Raw genomic sequence first — 14,850 nt, 5'->3', positions numbered from 1 at the left:
AGTAATTCCTGGGGCTCTGAAATCAGCACACAACTTGTCCTGCTGTTACAGGAGAGAAGATAGGAGAGACTGAGCCTGGCTGGGGTTTGAGGGGAAAACCCATCCCTCCTGCACTGAAACACCTCTGGAGTGCCCTTGAGCACCAGCACCCCCAGGCCTCCCCTACCCCATGGGCTCCTCACGTGTCCTCCAGGGCTTGGTGATCCTACCCAGAATGTGTGGCCCCATCTGTGGTTCAGTCCAACATCAGCCTCGATGCTGCCATGGGGTGAGGAACTGCCTTCCCCAAATCCCCTCTTCCTGCTCCTCATCCATAGAGGCTGACAGGGAATGGCAGCTCAACCAGTGATGCGCCATCAGCCTGTGGTGCCAGCAGACACCGTGTTGTGCCTCTCCTTCCCTCTCTGCAGCACCAAGCAGGGACCATCCATCTCACAGTGTCACAGTATGTTAGAGATTGGAAGGGACCTCAAAAGATCATCTAGTCCAATCCCCCTGCCGGAGCAGGAACACCTAGATAAGGTTACACAGGAACGTGTCCAGGCGGGTTTTGAATGTCTCCAGAGAAGGAGACTCCACAACCTCCCTGGGCAGCCTGTTCCAGTGTTCCGTCACCCTCACTGAGAAGCAGTTTCTTCTCAGGTTTAAGTGGAACCTCTTGTGTTCCAGTTTGTACCCATTACCCCTTGTCCTTTCATTGTTTGCCACTGAGAAGAGCCTGGCTCCATCCTCGGGACACTCCCCCTTTATATATTTATATACACTAATAAGGTCACCCCTCAATCTCCTCTTCTCCAAACTATAGAGACCCAGCTCCCTCAATCTTTCCTCATAAGGGAGATGCTCCACTCCCTTCATCATCTTAGTTGCCCTGCGCTGGACTCTCTCCAGCAGGTCCCTGTCCTTAAACTGAGGGGCTTAAACTGTGTCCTTCTTAAACACAGGGTCCTTTGTTGTTGGTTAAGTTTGGTTAGCTGAATTCCTTTAACTGAATTCCTTTGGTTTTGTCTGGCTTATGTCGAATCACAGAATCATAGAAGAGTTTGGCTTGGAAAGGACCTTAAGATCATCCAGTTCCAACCCCCTGCCATGGGCAGGGGCACCTCACACTAGGTGTCACCCAAGGTTCTGTCCAACCTGGCCATGTAGTTCTTAGCATACAGAGCTGAAGTTGGTGGAGTCTTAAGCTGAGACAGCTGGTGCTTAGCTGTGTACATCAAGGCCTTCAGACCACTGCAAAGGGGAAGATGAAGTTCCATAATCCCTCTTGCAGCATCTCCATGGCCTCCTCTGCACTCGCTCCAACAGCTCCACGTCCCTCTTGTGCTGCTGCCCCAGAGCTGGATCAGGACTGCAGGGGGGGTCTCCCCAGAGCACAGCAGAGGGGCAGGATCCCCTCCCTGAGCTGCTGCTCACGCTCTGGGGGTGCAGCCCAGCACACGGGGGGGTTCTGGGCTCAAGCACACACTGAAGCCGGGTCTCAGATGGGTCTCGAAATTGGGGTCTCCAGCAGTGATCTCTGGGAGGACCCTCAGCATGGGGGATTTATCACTGTGGAGAGATGCCTCTGTGATGGGCGCTGATTTACATCTGCGTGCTTCTACTTGCTCTGGGGTACGTGCAGGGAAGAGCATGCATGATAAAAATGCAGGAGCCGCCTCCTCCCTGCAGGAAAGTGGGTTTGAGGCTCAGCCCCGAGGTTCCCCTGTCCCTGCCTTACACGAGGCATGGAAAATATCTCAGAAGCTTGAAATACTTTGTGAGGGTTACTGAAAGGCTTTGTCCGAGCAGCAGGATTTAGTGCGGAGCCTGCGCAGGGCGTGCAGGGCTGACTCGGTGCCAGGGGCTCCAGACCCATAGACCATAGAACCCCAGAGTGGTTTGGGTTGGAAGGGACCTTAAAGCTCCTCCAGTTCCAACCCCTTGCCAAGGGCAGGGACCCCTTCCACTGGAGCAGCTTGCTCCAAGCCCCTGTGTCCAACCTGGCCTTGAACACTACCAGGGATGGAGCATCTACCACTTCTTTTGGTACCCTGTGCCAGTGCCTTATCACCCTCACAGGGAAGAGCTTCTTCTTTATCTCCAACCTGAACTTCCCCTGTTTAAGTTCGAACCCATCACCCCTTGTCCTATCACTCCAGTCCCTGATGAAGAGTCACCACGGGGAGAAGCTGGTGAAACACACCTTGGCATTAGAAGGGACAACTGGCAGATGAATGGGGAACTCAAAGCAGTTTGCAGGCTGGAGCTGCTGAAGCATCACCCCAGCAGTGCAGGGTGAGACCCGGGAAGGACCTCATGGGTCTCCTTCAAGCCCTCCACTGTCTCTCCCTTGAGTGAGGGAATCAAAGAGGGAGCCGGGTGGTTGGTGTGATCACACTGAGCAGCAGCTCCCCTCACCCCCCTCCCATAGGACTGTTACAAGAAACCCTAATTCACGTTGACTGCTGCCAAACAGCAGTATGTTATGCAGCATCATAGAATCATAGAATAGTTAGGGTTGGAAAGGACCTTAAGATCATCAAGTTCCAACCCCCCTGCCACAGGCAGGGACACCTCACTCTAAACCATATCACCCAAGGCCCTCGTCCAACCTGGCCTTGAACACTGCCAGGGATGGAGCATTCACAACCTCCCTGGGCAACCCATTCCAGTGCCTCACCATCCTAACAGGAAAGAATTCCCTCCTTATATCCAATCTAAACTTCCCTTAGACAAGCTCCTGAGGGAGCAGGCAGAGGGAGTGGGGCAGCCGGACACTGCCAGGGCATGACATGGAGCTTCAGGGTTGGAGATGGATGTGTGTGATCTGCAGGGAAACAAACAGCCCTTTGGTCAGTGCTGGGAGCTATTCCTCATCTGTCTGCAGGACACGGTTAAAGGGATGCAATAGGCAGGTGTAGCTGCTCTACCAGTGGTTCTAGGGTTGGTGTCAGTGGGGTTAGCGGAGGAATGAGGCAGGGAGATGAGGTCAGAGCTCCAAACCCAACCATTTTGTACCCATTTGTTTAATATACAGCTACTAATGTGGGGAATGGGTGCTGGAGAGTCCAAGCCATCACCAGCCCTCTAACCAAGCCCACAGCAGGTTGCCCTGGCTGCCTACACACTGTCATTGTCCATGGAGCATCTCAGCCTTCAGTGCTCGACACGCTCAGCAGATGTCTAGTAGTTCTACCTGCACTAGGTCCAGGTTCCAGTACAGACCAGTTCTACAGCCCCTGGAATTCTTCACTCTGCATCAAACTTACAGCCAGAAAACTTCATAGCCTCTCCTTCAGGCACTGGTCTGTATGAAAACACCATCCCCTTTATGTGTGACAAACACCCCATCCCTTCATTCAGCATCTCCTTGTCCTGCAGCATCTGCACTGGGACTCCTACCGCCTTGCTGCTGACCTAGGGGAGGCATCAGGATGAAAGAGCTGCTCTTGGCTTCCCAAAAGGCTTTTGCATGGGCACAGTCTCCTGTGCTTCACCTCGAAGACACAGCATTTGAACAGAGATATGGAATCCTTGGATTCTGACCCAGTTCTTATGGGAAACCTCCTGGGACAGCACAGATCAGTGCAATTTCCCTCTGCCGTGATTTACCCCTGCGTAACACAGGGCTATGAGACAGCACGTGTGATAAGCACTCAGCTCCCTGTGGCTGGGAGAGCCATTTGTGTTCACAAGGCAGCAACCACAGTTCCTATTGCATATTGAATGTTTCCCTTAAAAAGGGGGAAATTAAACAGCTTGTTACAGTCCCCTCTGTAAAACTCAAGCCTCAGAGCTTTGTTTGACTGGGAGGGACTGAAGGTCCCAAAGCTGCCCTGCTGTGATCCCAACCGCTTCCTGCCAAGCAAAACGGCTCCCTGGAGCAATGTGCTAAGTGAAATGTAAACCTTACCCACCAGCAACCACCAGCACTCCTGTCTCCAGGCTCAACCAGGTGCTCCCTGCTTCAGGGTGCAGGAGGCAAAGGGCAGCTCAGCAGCATGCAGTTTGGGGTGAACCCTTGTAAATCGGGGTGGCAGCTTGAGCTGTGGTGTGCTGGGGAGTGGGAAGAGAGCGAGTGAGAGTACAGCAGGGAAAGGTCAGGGAAAGCAGGAAAGAAACGGAGTGTTTGGCTGAATTGGCATCAAATTCAGCTTCTTCCTTAGAAATTCCCATGTCCTGCTTCCACGCAAGGTCCTTGTGAGACCCCACTGGCAGCACTGTGTGCAGTGCTGGTGTCCTCAACACAAGGAGGACATGGAGCTGTTGGAGCAAGTCCAGAGGAGGCCATGAGGATGCTCAGGGGCTGGAGCAGCTCCTGAATGGAGACAGGCTGAGAACATTGGGGCTGTTGAGCCTGGAGAAGAGAAGCTGCGTGGAGACCTCAGAGCAGCTTCCAGTGTCTGAAGGAGGCTACAAGGATGCTGGAGAGGGGCTCTTCATCAGGGACTGGAGTGATAGGACAAGGGGTGATGGGTTCACACTGAAACAGGGGAAGTTCAGGTTGGAGATAAGGCAGAAGCTCTTCCCTGTGAGGGTGCTGAGGCGCTGGCACAGGGTGCCCAGAGAAGCTGTGGCTGCCCCATCCCTGGCAGTGTTCAAGGCCAGGTTGGACACAGGGGCTTGGAGCAAGCTGCTCTAGTGGAAGGTGTCCCTGCCCATGGCAGGGGTTGGAGCTGGAGGAACTTTAAGCTCCCTTCCAACCCAAACCACTCCATGATTCCATGAACCCCACTGAACATGCCACATCTGGAAGTAATTGAAAGCTCAGGACCCAAAACCTGGTTGCAAAATAGGAGATTCTCTTCAAACATTACTGTCTGATACAAATGCAATACCCTGATCACAAAAGAACAAAGGATTTTACAACTCAGAAGTAAGAGTAATGTATTTATACTGCACCTGTATAGAGATACAATTCCTACACTGAAGAGCTCCACATTTAAGACATTCCTGTAAATAGGAGCAGTTTGAAGCTCTGTGCTCATTCGCTTAAGGCGTGCAATGCTCTTTTGCAGGGTTGCACACTTCAAGCAGAGGAGATTCATCACAGTTCAGGGATAACTTGTCCTGTTTTGGTCTGTTTTACACAGAAGGAAGCAACCTTTCCAAGGGGAGAGTGGGGAGCTGGGGCTGAATGTGGAAGTGGTGTCAGCTTGGAGAACTGGGCAGGAATGGAAGGAAAAGAGGCACTGATGTGACTGGGGTGTTATTTACTATCCACTGCCCTTATTTTCCAGACATGAACTTGGGCTACAGACCCCTAAACATGGGTTTCTGCATTTGTGTCCTGGAGAAAACTGATTTATCTGCACTGACTGCATTATCTGTGTAACTTAAGTGAGGTGGTGTGACCACCCCTGGCCCTGCTGTGTATGAACCACGAGGTACCTTGTACATATCCATTAACCGCAGAATCATGGCATGGGTTGGGTTGGAAGGGACCCTAAAGATCCTCCAGCTCCAACCCCTGCCACAACCAGGGACCCCTTCCACTAGAGCAGCTTGCTCCAAGCCCCTGTGTCCAACCTGGCCTTAAACACTGCCAGGGATGGGGCATTCACAACTTCCTTAGAGCAGTCTGGTCCAGTGCATGGCAAAACTGTCACCTCTAAACCAGCAAAGCCCAATACACCCATCAGCATCCACATCAATGCTCCACGTAGCCACTGTAACAGCCAGGCCAGCTTCTGCAAGGGTATTTACAGAGGGAATGAAGCCATGAGGAGTCCTGTGTGGTTTGCTGAAGAAGCTGTGGAGGTCGGGTAGGTGTCCAGTGGCAGTTGGGTACCCACCTGCATTGGCAAAACACCCACTAAGGTTGAAACTGCAGCTTCTGAATTCCTTCTGAAACCAGGCTATGGAGCAGCCTTGCTTTTTGTTCTGTCACAGTCAGTGATATGAAAAAGGTGCTGCTGTTCTTCAGCTGGAAAGAGCTCTATGGAAAGGGAACTACCTAATAAAAAGCTGAGTTGTTTTCCAGGCTATACTGGAATGTAAGGTCAAGGCTATCTGTATCTATCCATTAGTTACCATGAGCTGAGCTCCTTCGGTCAGGTCATCCTATTTAATCACCAAAACCCCTTGGCCACACTGTGAACACACAGAGCATGACTCCACACTGTGGCAACAAGTTGTGCTGTCTTCTGTGCATGCAAAGGTCCACGCTGCAATAGGAATAGCAAATGCCCCCTCCCCATGGGAAGCTGCTGGGGCAAAGGGGCTTCACTATGTGCTCTCTAAGTAGATGGTAATGGAAATTAACCAGGACAAACCTTAATTCAAGGGGTTTATTTACTTGTCAGAGCTCCTACTCCGCATAAGAACAAATGTTCACACACTACTCACAGCTTCATATGGCTCTCTCTTATATGGAGGTTTCCTGATTGCTCCTCACTGGGTTGTTTAAATACACTTGCAAATCCAAGAGTTGGGACTCATCCCTTCAGAAAACCACATTTTGTTAGCAACAAAGAGTTTTGGAAGTCGTTTTAACTCTCAACTCAACCCTGAACATTTCACAAAGTCCTCCAAAGTAATTCACTACTGCTACAATATCGACAATATTAACAGAGACCCCAATGCTCCCACACCTCAATTAAGTTTATAACGTAGGAGAGGAAGAAAAGAGAGAAGTTAATGGAAGATGTGGTCATGTGGCTGTTAGGAATAAAATCTACACCGTTTCCCAGCTGGGAGTGCCTGGGGAAATAATTTCTAGCTTTGGGAAATAGAGAAATTACTTTTTCATCAAGTTATAAATACATAACTTTTTTGGGGGGGAGAATTAATTAGAAATGGATTTAGGAATAATATTTGATAGACTTTGCTTTGTGGAAGAGAAATAGATATATAAAAATCAGTGTTCCTATTAGGCAGAAAGATTCAGTGTAACCACAACAAAGGCTTGGCTAGTAGTGGCCATCAACGGGTGGTCTTCTTCCGCCCTGGTGGGATTGGAGGTAGGACAGGTTTGGAGCCTGACCAGTTGCTGAGCTGGGGCACTTGAGAAGAACCAGTCTTGGACTTGCTGTGCTTTCTCTGGGGATTCTCAGCAGAGAATTCAGTGTCTGCAGAAATAAGAAGTGAAGAAGCATTAAGAGGGGTTTATAGACTCATGCAATGGTTTGGGTAGGAAGGGACCCTAAAGCTCATCCATTTTCAACCCCTTGCCATGGGCAGGGACATCTCTCACTAGAGCAGCTTGCTCCAAGCCCCTGTGTCCAACCTGGCCTTGAACACTGCCAGGGATGGGGCACAAATCTGCAGCTGAAAAGCCAGTGTTTTGGGGAATAAGGGATGAGCAACATCTTCAGGTAGTGACTGCTCTCCCTCTACGTATGGATGAGTAACTTTGCACCTAAGCAGTCACTATCTAATTCCTCGAGAAGTTCATTGAGAGAAAGCTGCTGTATCGAGTGTGTTGCATTCACACTGTGATGAGTCTGCCACATCAAAGAATTGTAGAATCATAGAATAGTTAGGGTTGGGAAGGACCTTAAGATCATCTAGTTCCAACATATCCTTGCTTCTTAAAAGTGTCATTACTAGAAGCATGAAGAAGCTGCTCTGTAACCCAAATAAAGCTACTGTTTTTATAGTAAGATGCACAGCCTGAGCAAAGCTGTTACATAGAATATAGAACAGAATGAACCAGGTTGGAAGAGACCTTTAAGATCCAGTCCAACCTTTATCCAGCCCTGCAAGGACCACCACTAACCCATGTCACTGAGGGCCTTGTCTACACAGTGTGTGAACACTTCCAGGAATGGTAATTCCACCACTTTCCTGAGAAGCCTGTTCCAAGTAGTTCAAAATGTGTTCAATATGGTTCAAACCTCTCAATCTGCCCACTCCATCTTCAGCTCTTCTTGGATTTTGATGCTCAGCTTTGGCTTCTTCAGTGGGGTGAGCATGAGGAACAGGGCTCCGAACAGGCAGACCTTCAGCAGCAGAGGCACCAGATGAGGCCAGGAATCGTCCCCTGGCAGGACCAGATTCTTTGCAGCTGAGAGGAGGAAATGATTCATGCTTTAAAATAGCAGTAAAATAGCATATGCACCAAGGCTGACAGTATCACTGATGTTGCAGTCACACGACTCAGTCAAGAGACAGAAATAAACCCCAGTACTTACTGGTTACACAAAGCTTTACACACCACAAAACTTCAAGTGCTAGCAAACACAACTACTACCTCTCTCCATTTGAATTTGAATGGACGAGACCTTTGGGTGCCATGGTTTAGTGCGTGGTGTCCCTGCCCATGGCATGGGGGCTTGGATCTTGATGATCTTAACATCCTTTCCAACCCTAACTATTCTATGATTCTATGAATTTATTGTGTGCAGTTCTGGTGTCCTCAACATAAAAAGGACATGGATCTGTTGGAACAAGTCCAGAGGAGGCCACGAGAATGATCAGGGACTGGAGCACCTCCTGTATGAAGATAGACTGAGAAAGTTGGGGCTGTTCAGCCTGGAGAAGAGAAGGCTGCGTGGAGACCTCATAGCAGCCTTCCAGTATCTGAAGGGGGCTATAGGGATGCTGGGGATGGACTCTTCATTAGGGACTGTAGTGGTAGAACAAGGGGTAATGGGTTAAAACTGAAACAGGGGAAGTTTAGATTGGATATAAGGAGGAAATTCTTTCCTGTTAGGGTGATGAGGCACTGGAATGGGTTGCCCAAGGAGGTTGTGAATGCTCCATCCCTGGCAGTGTTCAAGGCCAGGTTGGACGAGGCCTTGGGTAATATGGTTTAGTGTGAGGTGTCCCTGCCCATGGCAGGGGGGTTGGAACCGGATGATCTTAAGGTCCTTTCCAACCCTAACTATTCTATAATTCTATGAATTTATTGATTTCATCAGCCACTCGACGGTGCAGAAGGGGTTCCTGCCACACAGTGCATCAGCTCCAGATCTGAGATCAGAACTCAGAGCTCCTTGTTTACTAAACCCATCTTCAGTGTTCTCTCTTGGTGAGTGAAAGAAAATAGGAACTGCCTTGAAAAGAAGCGTTTCTGTAGTACCCCAGTGACAACACAAACCATGAATAGTCATTTACCAGTGAGTAGTACCCAAAGCACCTGTGATGTGTTATGTCTCTTGCAGAAAAGCCAAAACACAAATGGTCTGAGACCCCGACAATGATAAAGACTGTGTTGTAGCTCATTCTGATAGACTTCCCATTTCCCTCTATATACTATCGATTTACTTCAAGGTAAGTAAGGAAAAGGCCTTGATTAATATGGAAGGATCAATACCTACCTATTTAATGCAAAACATATATTTCTGGAGCAATGCTTAAAATAATTAACTATGTCTCTGTACAGAAAGGACTGTTCTGGTCTAGGTGAGGGAAACTAATTCATAGATTTGTGAGCCTAGGAGGAAGATTATTCACCCTGACCTTACCCATGGGGCAGGCCAAAGTAATTTCACCCTCTAATTCTTGCAAGAAGCGTTTAAGCTTGTGAGAATAACTGTGATTACAGTGTTGTGGGGAAAGGAAAGGAAGTATTTCAGTGGTATTTGAATAAACCCATACAATAAGAAGAAAGGATCATGAATAATGAGATATAACAGTGAGGTTCTCCCATAAGAAACAGGTAATTACCTTGTCACTAGATAGATGCACTATGGAAGACTATGGGATTTTTTCTGTTGCCTTCAAGGTAAAAGGATATTTTATCCTTTAATGTACTGAGTGCTTGCGTCTTCCTCTGAGGTCCATTGCACCCAAGGATGCTCATCAAACACCCAGTGCTCTCCAGCCAAGTGCTTAACCCTAGTTGTAATCTCATTTTAGCTGCTTGTAATACTCATCAGACATAACTGCGGTAGGGATAAGAAATAACTAGAAGTAGTAAATCCAAGCTTAGTATAAACAGCACCTTGGACTCTTCAACAGCATCTATTCCAGCTTCTAAAAGGCTGACTACTGCTTTTTGCTTCAGAGAACACAGTCACACATCCACCTACTCGTAAAGGCTAAAAACAGATACCATATAGTTAGAATTAACCCCCTTAGAGCTCTAGCTGCAACTGCTTGAATGCACTGTGTTAAAAACCAGCATCCAAAGGTACTCGGCAACAATCTCCATGGCTTTCCTCCTCAGCTGTCCCTTTCTTTAGGCAGAAGACAAGGTAGAGCCTGGAAATAGATCACGTACCACTGGGCAGGGTGTAAAGGGAATGCAGGTACTCAGGCTTATGTAGTACAAGTGTTACAGGAAGCATTTAATTTAATTAAGGATTCTTGCAAAGCTGCTTAATGAGAATGACATCAAAGATAAGTGGGAAACTAGAGCTTATGAGCACTCTGCCATGTAGGTGTCCAAGGTATTTGGGAAGTGTGGGAGAGAGGAGCTGAGAATTTGCCTCTACTTTATGCCCTTGCCAGGTGACCTGTGAATGCATTTGGACAAGGTATCCTTAGTTCTTTTCTGGCAGCACAGAAAAGAGACCGATTATAGGGGAAGCAGGCATGCTGGGGGTGTTGGAACTGGATGCTCTTAAGGTCTTCTCCAACCCAAACCATTCTATGTATCTTGACTTTAAAGTTTTCCCTCAGTAATGAGTTGAGGAGTAAAGCACTGGCCTGCTATAGATCCTGTTTAGATTCTGGTTGCGCTGGGCTGCCAAACCCTAACGTACATCATTGCACATGACGTTGTAATGTTTCAGTTGATGGGCATTTCCCGTTTGCTTGTGTTTGGCAGGAATAGGGATGTGCAATTCAATATTTGAGTCAGTTCCTTGTTAAATGGTAGGTGAGGTTCTTATTCCACCCTCAAACTTGCAGACAGGCATAGTACAGAAGCTATGGGAGTCCTGACATGGAGAATGTAGTCTCCTTGTCTTCAGGGTGAAAAGATGCTTATACAAGAATAAAAACTGTGGCAGTTTCTCTAATTTTGTCTGCTTTCTATTTCTGCCACCGGTAGAAGTGAATGGAATAGAACAGTGGGGTGAGGTTTGAAGAGCCCAGTATCGAGGCACAGCCCACAGCCTGTACATACAAGAACAAGTTAGGGAGAAGACATTAGTATAAGAAATGGAGAGGGACTCTTCAGAAGGGAATATAGAGATATGACAAGGGGGAATGGCTTTAAACTACAAAGGAGATTTAGGTTAGATATAAAGAAGCTCTTCACTGTGAGGGTGCTGAGGCTCAGAAAAGATGTAGGTGCCCCATCCCTGGCAGTGTTCTATCATTAAGAAGTTTCTACTCTCCAGCTCACTGTATTTTGTGTCTCCTCTCCTCGTTATGCTGTAACCAGATCGTTTCAACAACCTTACAAATACTTCTGCTTGGTTAAAGTGAGTGATGAAATATAGCAGAGAGGGACCCAAAGAATTTATCATTGCCTGTGGCGAGTAGCAGTGCTTTAAAGCACAGTTGTAAGATCTATTGCCCTAAAGGACTGCTACTCACCAAAGGCGATGATAAATTGCTTAAGCCTATGAGTGAAAATAAATGGCACCTCAGGCAAACGTAATCCACATTTCCATGTATGGGAGAGGTCAGCCTCCAGGAGAGGACTTGAGTAGTCCCTGGAAACTGGCACAGTGTTCCCTTTAGTGAGATCAGGAAAGACCAGGTCATCGTAGGTTACTTCCCAGGAGAAGAGCATAGCTACGGTCTCAGCAATGCAAAGAAGCCAAGGATGTCATTAGAAACTGTCCTGCTGAGACCTGCAGCTCAGTGGGCAGATGTCTAAACAAAACCTTTGATTTTCACTCTGGGGTAAATGCAATCATCTCACTTGTAAAGCAGAAGTAACAGACTTGTATCCAACAAGCGGTAGTGACCTGAAGAATAACGCTGCTGCTTCCACACCACAGCCCAAGCTTAAATGAAAACTGCCACATTTGAGTAATAATGCAAAATATTTGGGAGCTGGACACAGTGTTGCCCAGTGAGATATGAGACTAATCTGCTCTTGATATGAGGCTAACCCTGCTCTTGGAAAGCAGTATTTCCTTCGCTTGCTGTGCTCAGAGGTCAACACATTCATACTTTTTCCCCTTGATGGCTTTTTTTAGTTTACTCTTTCTTCCATTCCAGATGTTGAAAGCATGAAATTGGGGAGAAAGAAGAACATATTAAAGCACCTCAATATTCAAACAAGGTAACTGCAGGTTGTACAATGCTTCAGATACATGGGGATTTTCAAACATATCTACACAACAGTGTTTCCATTCATCACTCTAAGCAAATTCCTTCCCAACTTCCCGTATTTCCCTTACAAAAGGAGTTGGCAACACGACTCTCTGCCAGTTTGCTGTAGGCCATGCTGCATACACGGAAAATGAATCAGATTAGCAGTTTGCTTTTCCTCTCCTCACAGTTGTTTTCCCACTGTGTTATTAACAGCGCTAAATGAAAACAGTGCTAAAGTCAAAACACCACAATGTGGTGGAGTGGAAAGACATATTTATTCCCATATGTGAAGGGTAAGACCTTTACAACTCATCAGAGCTTCACACTCACTTGAGCTATAGGTCTTGCTTCTCCCTGCTAAGGACAGATGATGCATAATCCCTCAGCAACTTATTACGCACTTGGTTTCTCTCACACACTCACTCTGTTCCCCTTCAGCACACTCCACCAAGGCACAAATACTCAGGACAAATGAGTCTGCAGAGACCTGTGGTTTTGCCCTTTTTACAGCATGCTAATTAACTACTCGTAATTACAGTGGCAGGTAGTACATCACAGAGAGAGCACAGTCTCTCTAGGATAGAAAAGGAACACAGGGGGTTTTACGACAGCAAGTTTAGCTCAAAGTTCTGTTTAACACATGAGGGATAAGGTGAAGGGGTTGGAATCTTACAAAGATGCTCAACATTTCTCATTGGTCTGATTTACTGTGAAAAGCTGCCTCATATCAAAAGAAGTGTGACCAGCAGGTCAAAGGAGGGGATCCTGGCCAGAGGTGCTCTTGTGAGACCCCACTTGCAGCACTGTGTGCAGTTCTGGTGTCCTCAACATAAGGAGGACATGGAGCTGCTGGAGCAAGTCCAGAGGAGGACACGAGGATGCTCAGGGGCTGGAGCAGATCCTGTATGGAGACAGGCTGAGAACATTGGGGCTGTTGAGCCTGGAGGAGAGAAGCTGCGTGGAGACCTCAGAGCAGCTTCCAGTGTCTGAAGGCGGCTACAAGGATGCTGGAGAGGGGCTCTTCATCAGGGACTGGAGTGATAGGACAAGGGGTGATGGGTTCAAACTGAAACAGGGGAAGTTCAGGATAGATATATGGCAGAAATTCTTTCCTGTTAAGGTGGTGAGGCACTGGAATGGGTTGCCCAAGGATGTTTTGAATGCTCCATCCCTGGCAATGTTCAAGGCCAGGTTGGACAGAGTCCTGAGTGACATGGTTTAGTGTGAGACATCCCTGCCTATGGCAGGGGGTTGAAACTAGATGGTCTTAAGGTCCTTTCCAACCCTAACTATTCTATGATTCTATAATTCAATGTGTGTTTAGGAGGTTATCTAACAATGATTTTTACAAGGTGTGAAAACACAGAGGTGGAAAAACCACAGCATGGTGTGTTTAAATAGACCAGAAAAGGTATATTGGTTTGCATGGGATTAGAACAATATAGCAGACATGGGGTTGAACCCATGATCCAATTCAAGTTTACCAACAGCAAGACAGCATAGCTCACTCTAAGCCATTCAACTTAGCTCATTCAAGTTGAAGCTTTCAGATGAGCTTTGTGATAGTTTCTGAAGAGCGAGCAGAGGATGGCTGCAAGCACACACCTACTTCCTAGTGTGGATGGGGATCTTGTGTGTTATGCTTCACTAGGTCATGCTGTGTGGCGTCTGGCTGTTTCTGTATATCCCATCTGGGCATGGGATTACAACAGATGGCCAGGAGAAGGGAAAAAGCAAAGCTTATCCAGGATGCTGCATAGAAAAGCTGCAATGTCACTGCCACAGCAGCAGACAGGCTTGCTGGCAACCAGAACTCAGATGTACTTATGAAACAGGACCATTAGAGTAAGTCACAGCTATCTTGTAAGAGGCAATGTGTACCTGCAGAGCCAGACAGGAAAATATAGCTGAAGGCACTGAAGATGTAGCCTCTTCATATCTTCTTCTACCTTCACCTCTCTACAAGCTTTAAATGAGACAGGGAGATGTTTCATATCTCAGAGCCTGCTTAGCTGTGGTACAAGTAAATGAGGATGTTCATCACTTGTGAACAGAGATGCTGCACAAGATATGAAGCATGGTAGCAGTAGTTGAGATAGCAAGAGAAGGTAAAGGTATTACAGAGCTCAGTATCGTGATAGGATCTGATGCTATCATGGATGAGATATGAATGTGAAGACCACCAGAGCCTCCCAAATGGTAACTAAAGAAAGAATGAGAAATAACCCTGATAGCAATATCTGGTAAATTTGTTTTAAAAGCATATTTATCACTCAAGTTCTGTTTTTCTATACCTGGACCAAGTTTCTTTCAGCATCTTTCCCCCTTCAAACATCCTCTTGATAGAAAGCTCTCAAAATTCTCTGTGTATGTGAATTATGGTGTCTAAATGAAACCAGTGCCACGAATGGCAAGACTTTGGTTTATGCTGCAGTGACACGTGCTTAATAAGGCTGTTGATGTAGCAGATGAGCCAAGTGCATTAGCTTGGGAAATGGTTTTAGTTCTTGCACACTGCAGCATTAACCTTCATTCCACCCCGCGATGATCTGTCTCAGAAGCTGAACTCACCGTCTCTCTCTACTCAGGGGGTAGCTCTGGTCTTGGGTCATATTCCTTCCATCTGAGAGCACAGAAGCATGTATTGTTGGTTCCAGGAATTGCTGATGGGAGCTGCCTGGTGCAGGAGTGGCTGCCAGGTCCCTG

The 14,850-nt window shown here is 47.3% G+C and overlaps 1 protein-coding gene across 2 annotated transcripts in view; it reads right to left on the bottom strand.

The window, feature by feature from the left end:
* Positions 1-6,761: 6,761 nt before the first annotated feature.
* LRGUK (leucine rich repeats and guanylate kinase domain containing) overlaps positions 6,762-14,850 on the bottom strand; it is a 57,398-nt gene continuing 49,309 nt past the window's right edge. The window contains exons 17-20 of one of the 2 annotated variants that reach the window (XM_061346819.1): positions 14,716-14,847; positions 12,001-12,036; positions 7,821-7,990; positions 6,762-7,052 (exon numbers count right to left, since the gene is read on the bottom strand). In XM_061346819.1, coding sequence (XP_061202803.1) covers positions 6,907-7,052; positions 7,821-7,990; positions 12,001-12,036; positions 14,716-14,847 — 484 coding nt within the window. In that variant the 3' untranslated portion in view covers positions 6,762-6,906. Of the gene's footprint in view, positions 7,053-7,820; positions 7,991-12,000; positions 12,037-14,626; positions 14,848-14,850 lie in introns of those variants that run through there. The other variant, XM_061346818.1, reaches the window with a different exon arrangement.

This window comes from Neopsephotus bourkii, unplaced genomic scaffold, assembly GCF_033783945.1.
Source record: "Neopsephotus bourkii isolate Nb327-2 ecotype Australia unplaced genomic scaffold, CSIRO-AGI_Nbou_v1 NB_281, whole genome shotgun sequence".
Lineage (NCBI taxonomy): Eukaryota > Metazoa > Chordata > Aves > Psittaciformes > Psittacidae > Neopsephotus > Neopsephotus bourkii.
This window is presented reverse-complemented; position numbering and strand designations above follow the sequence as displayed.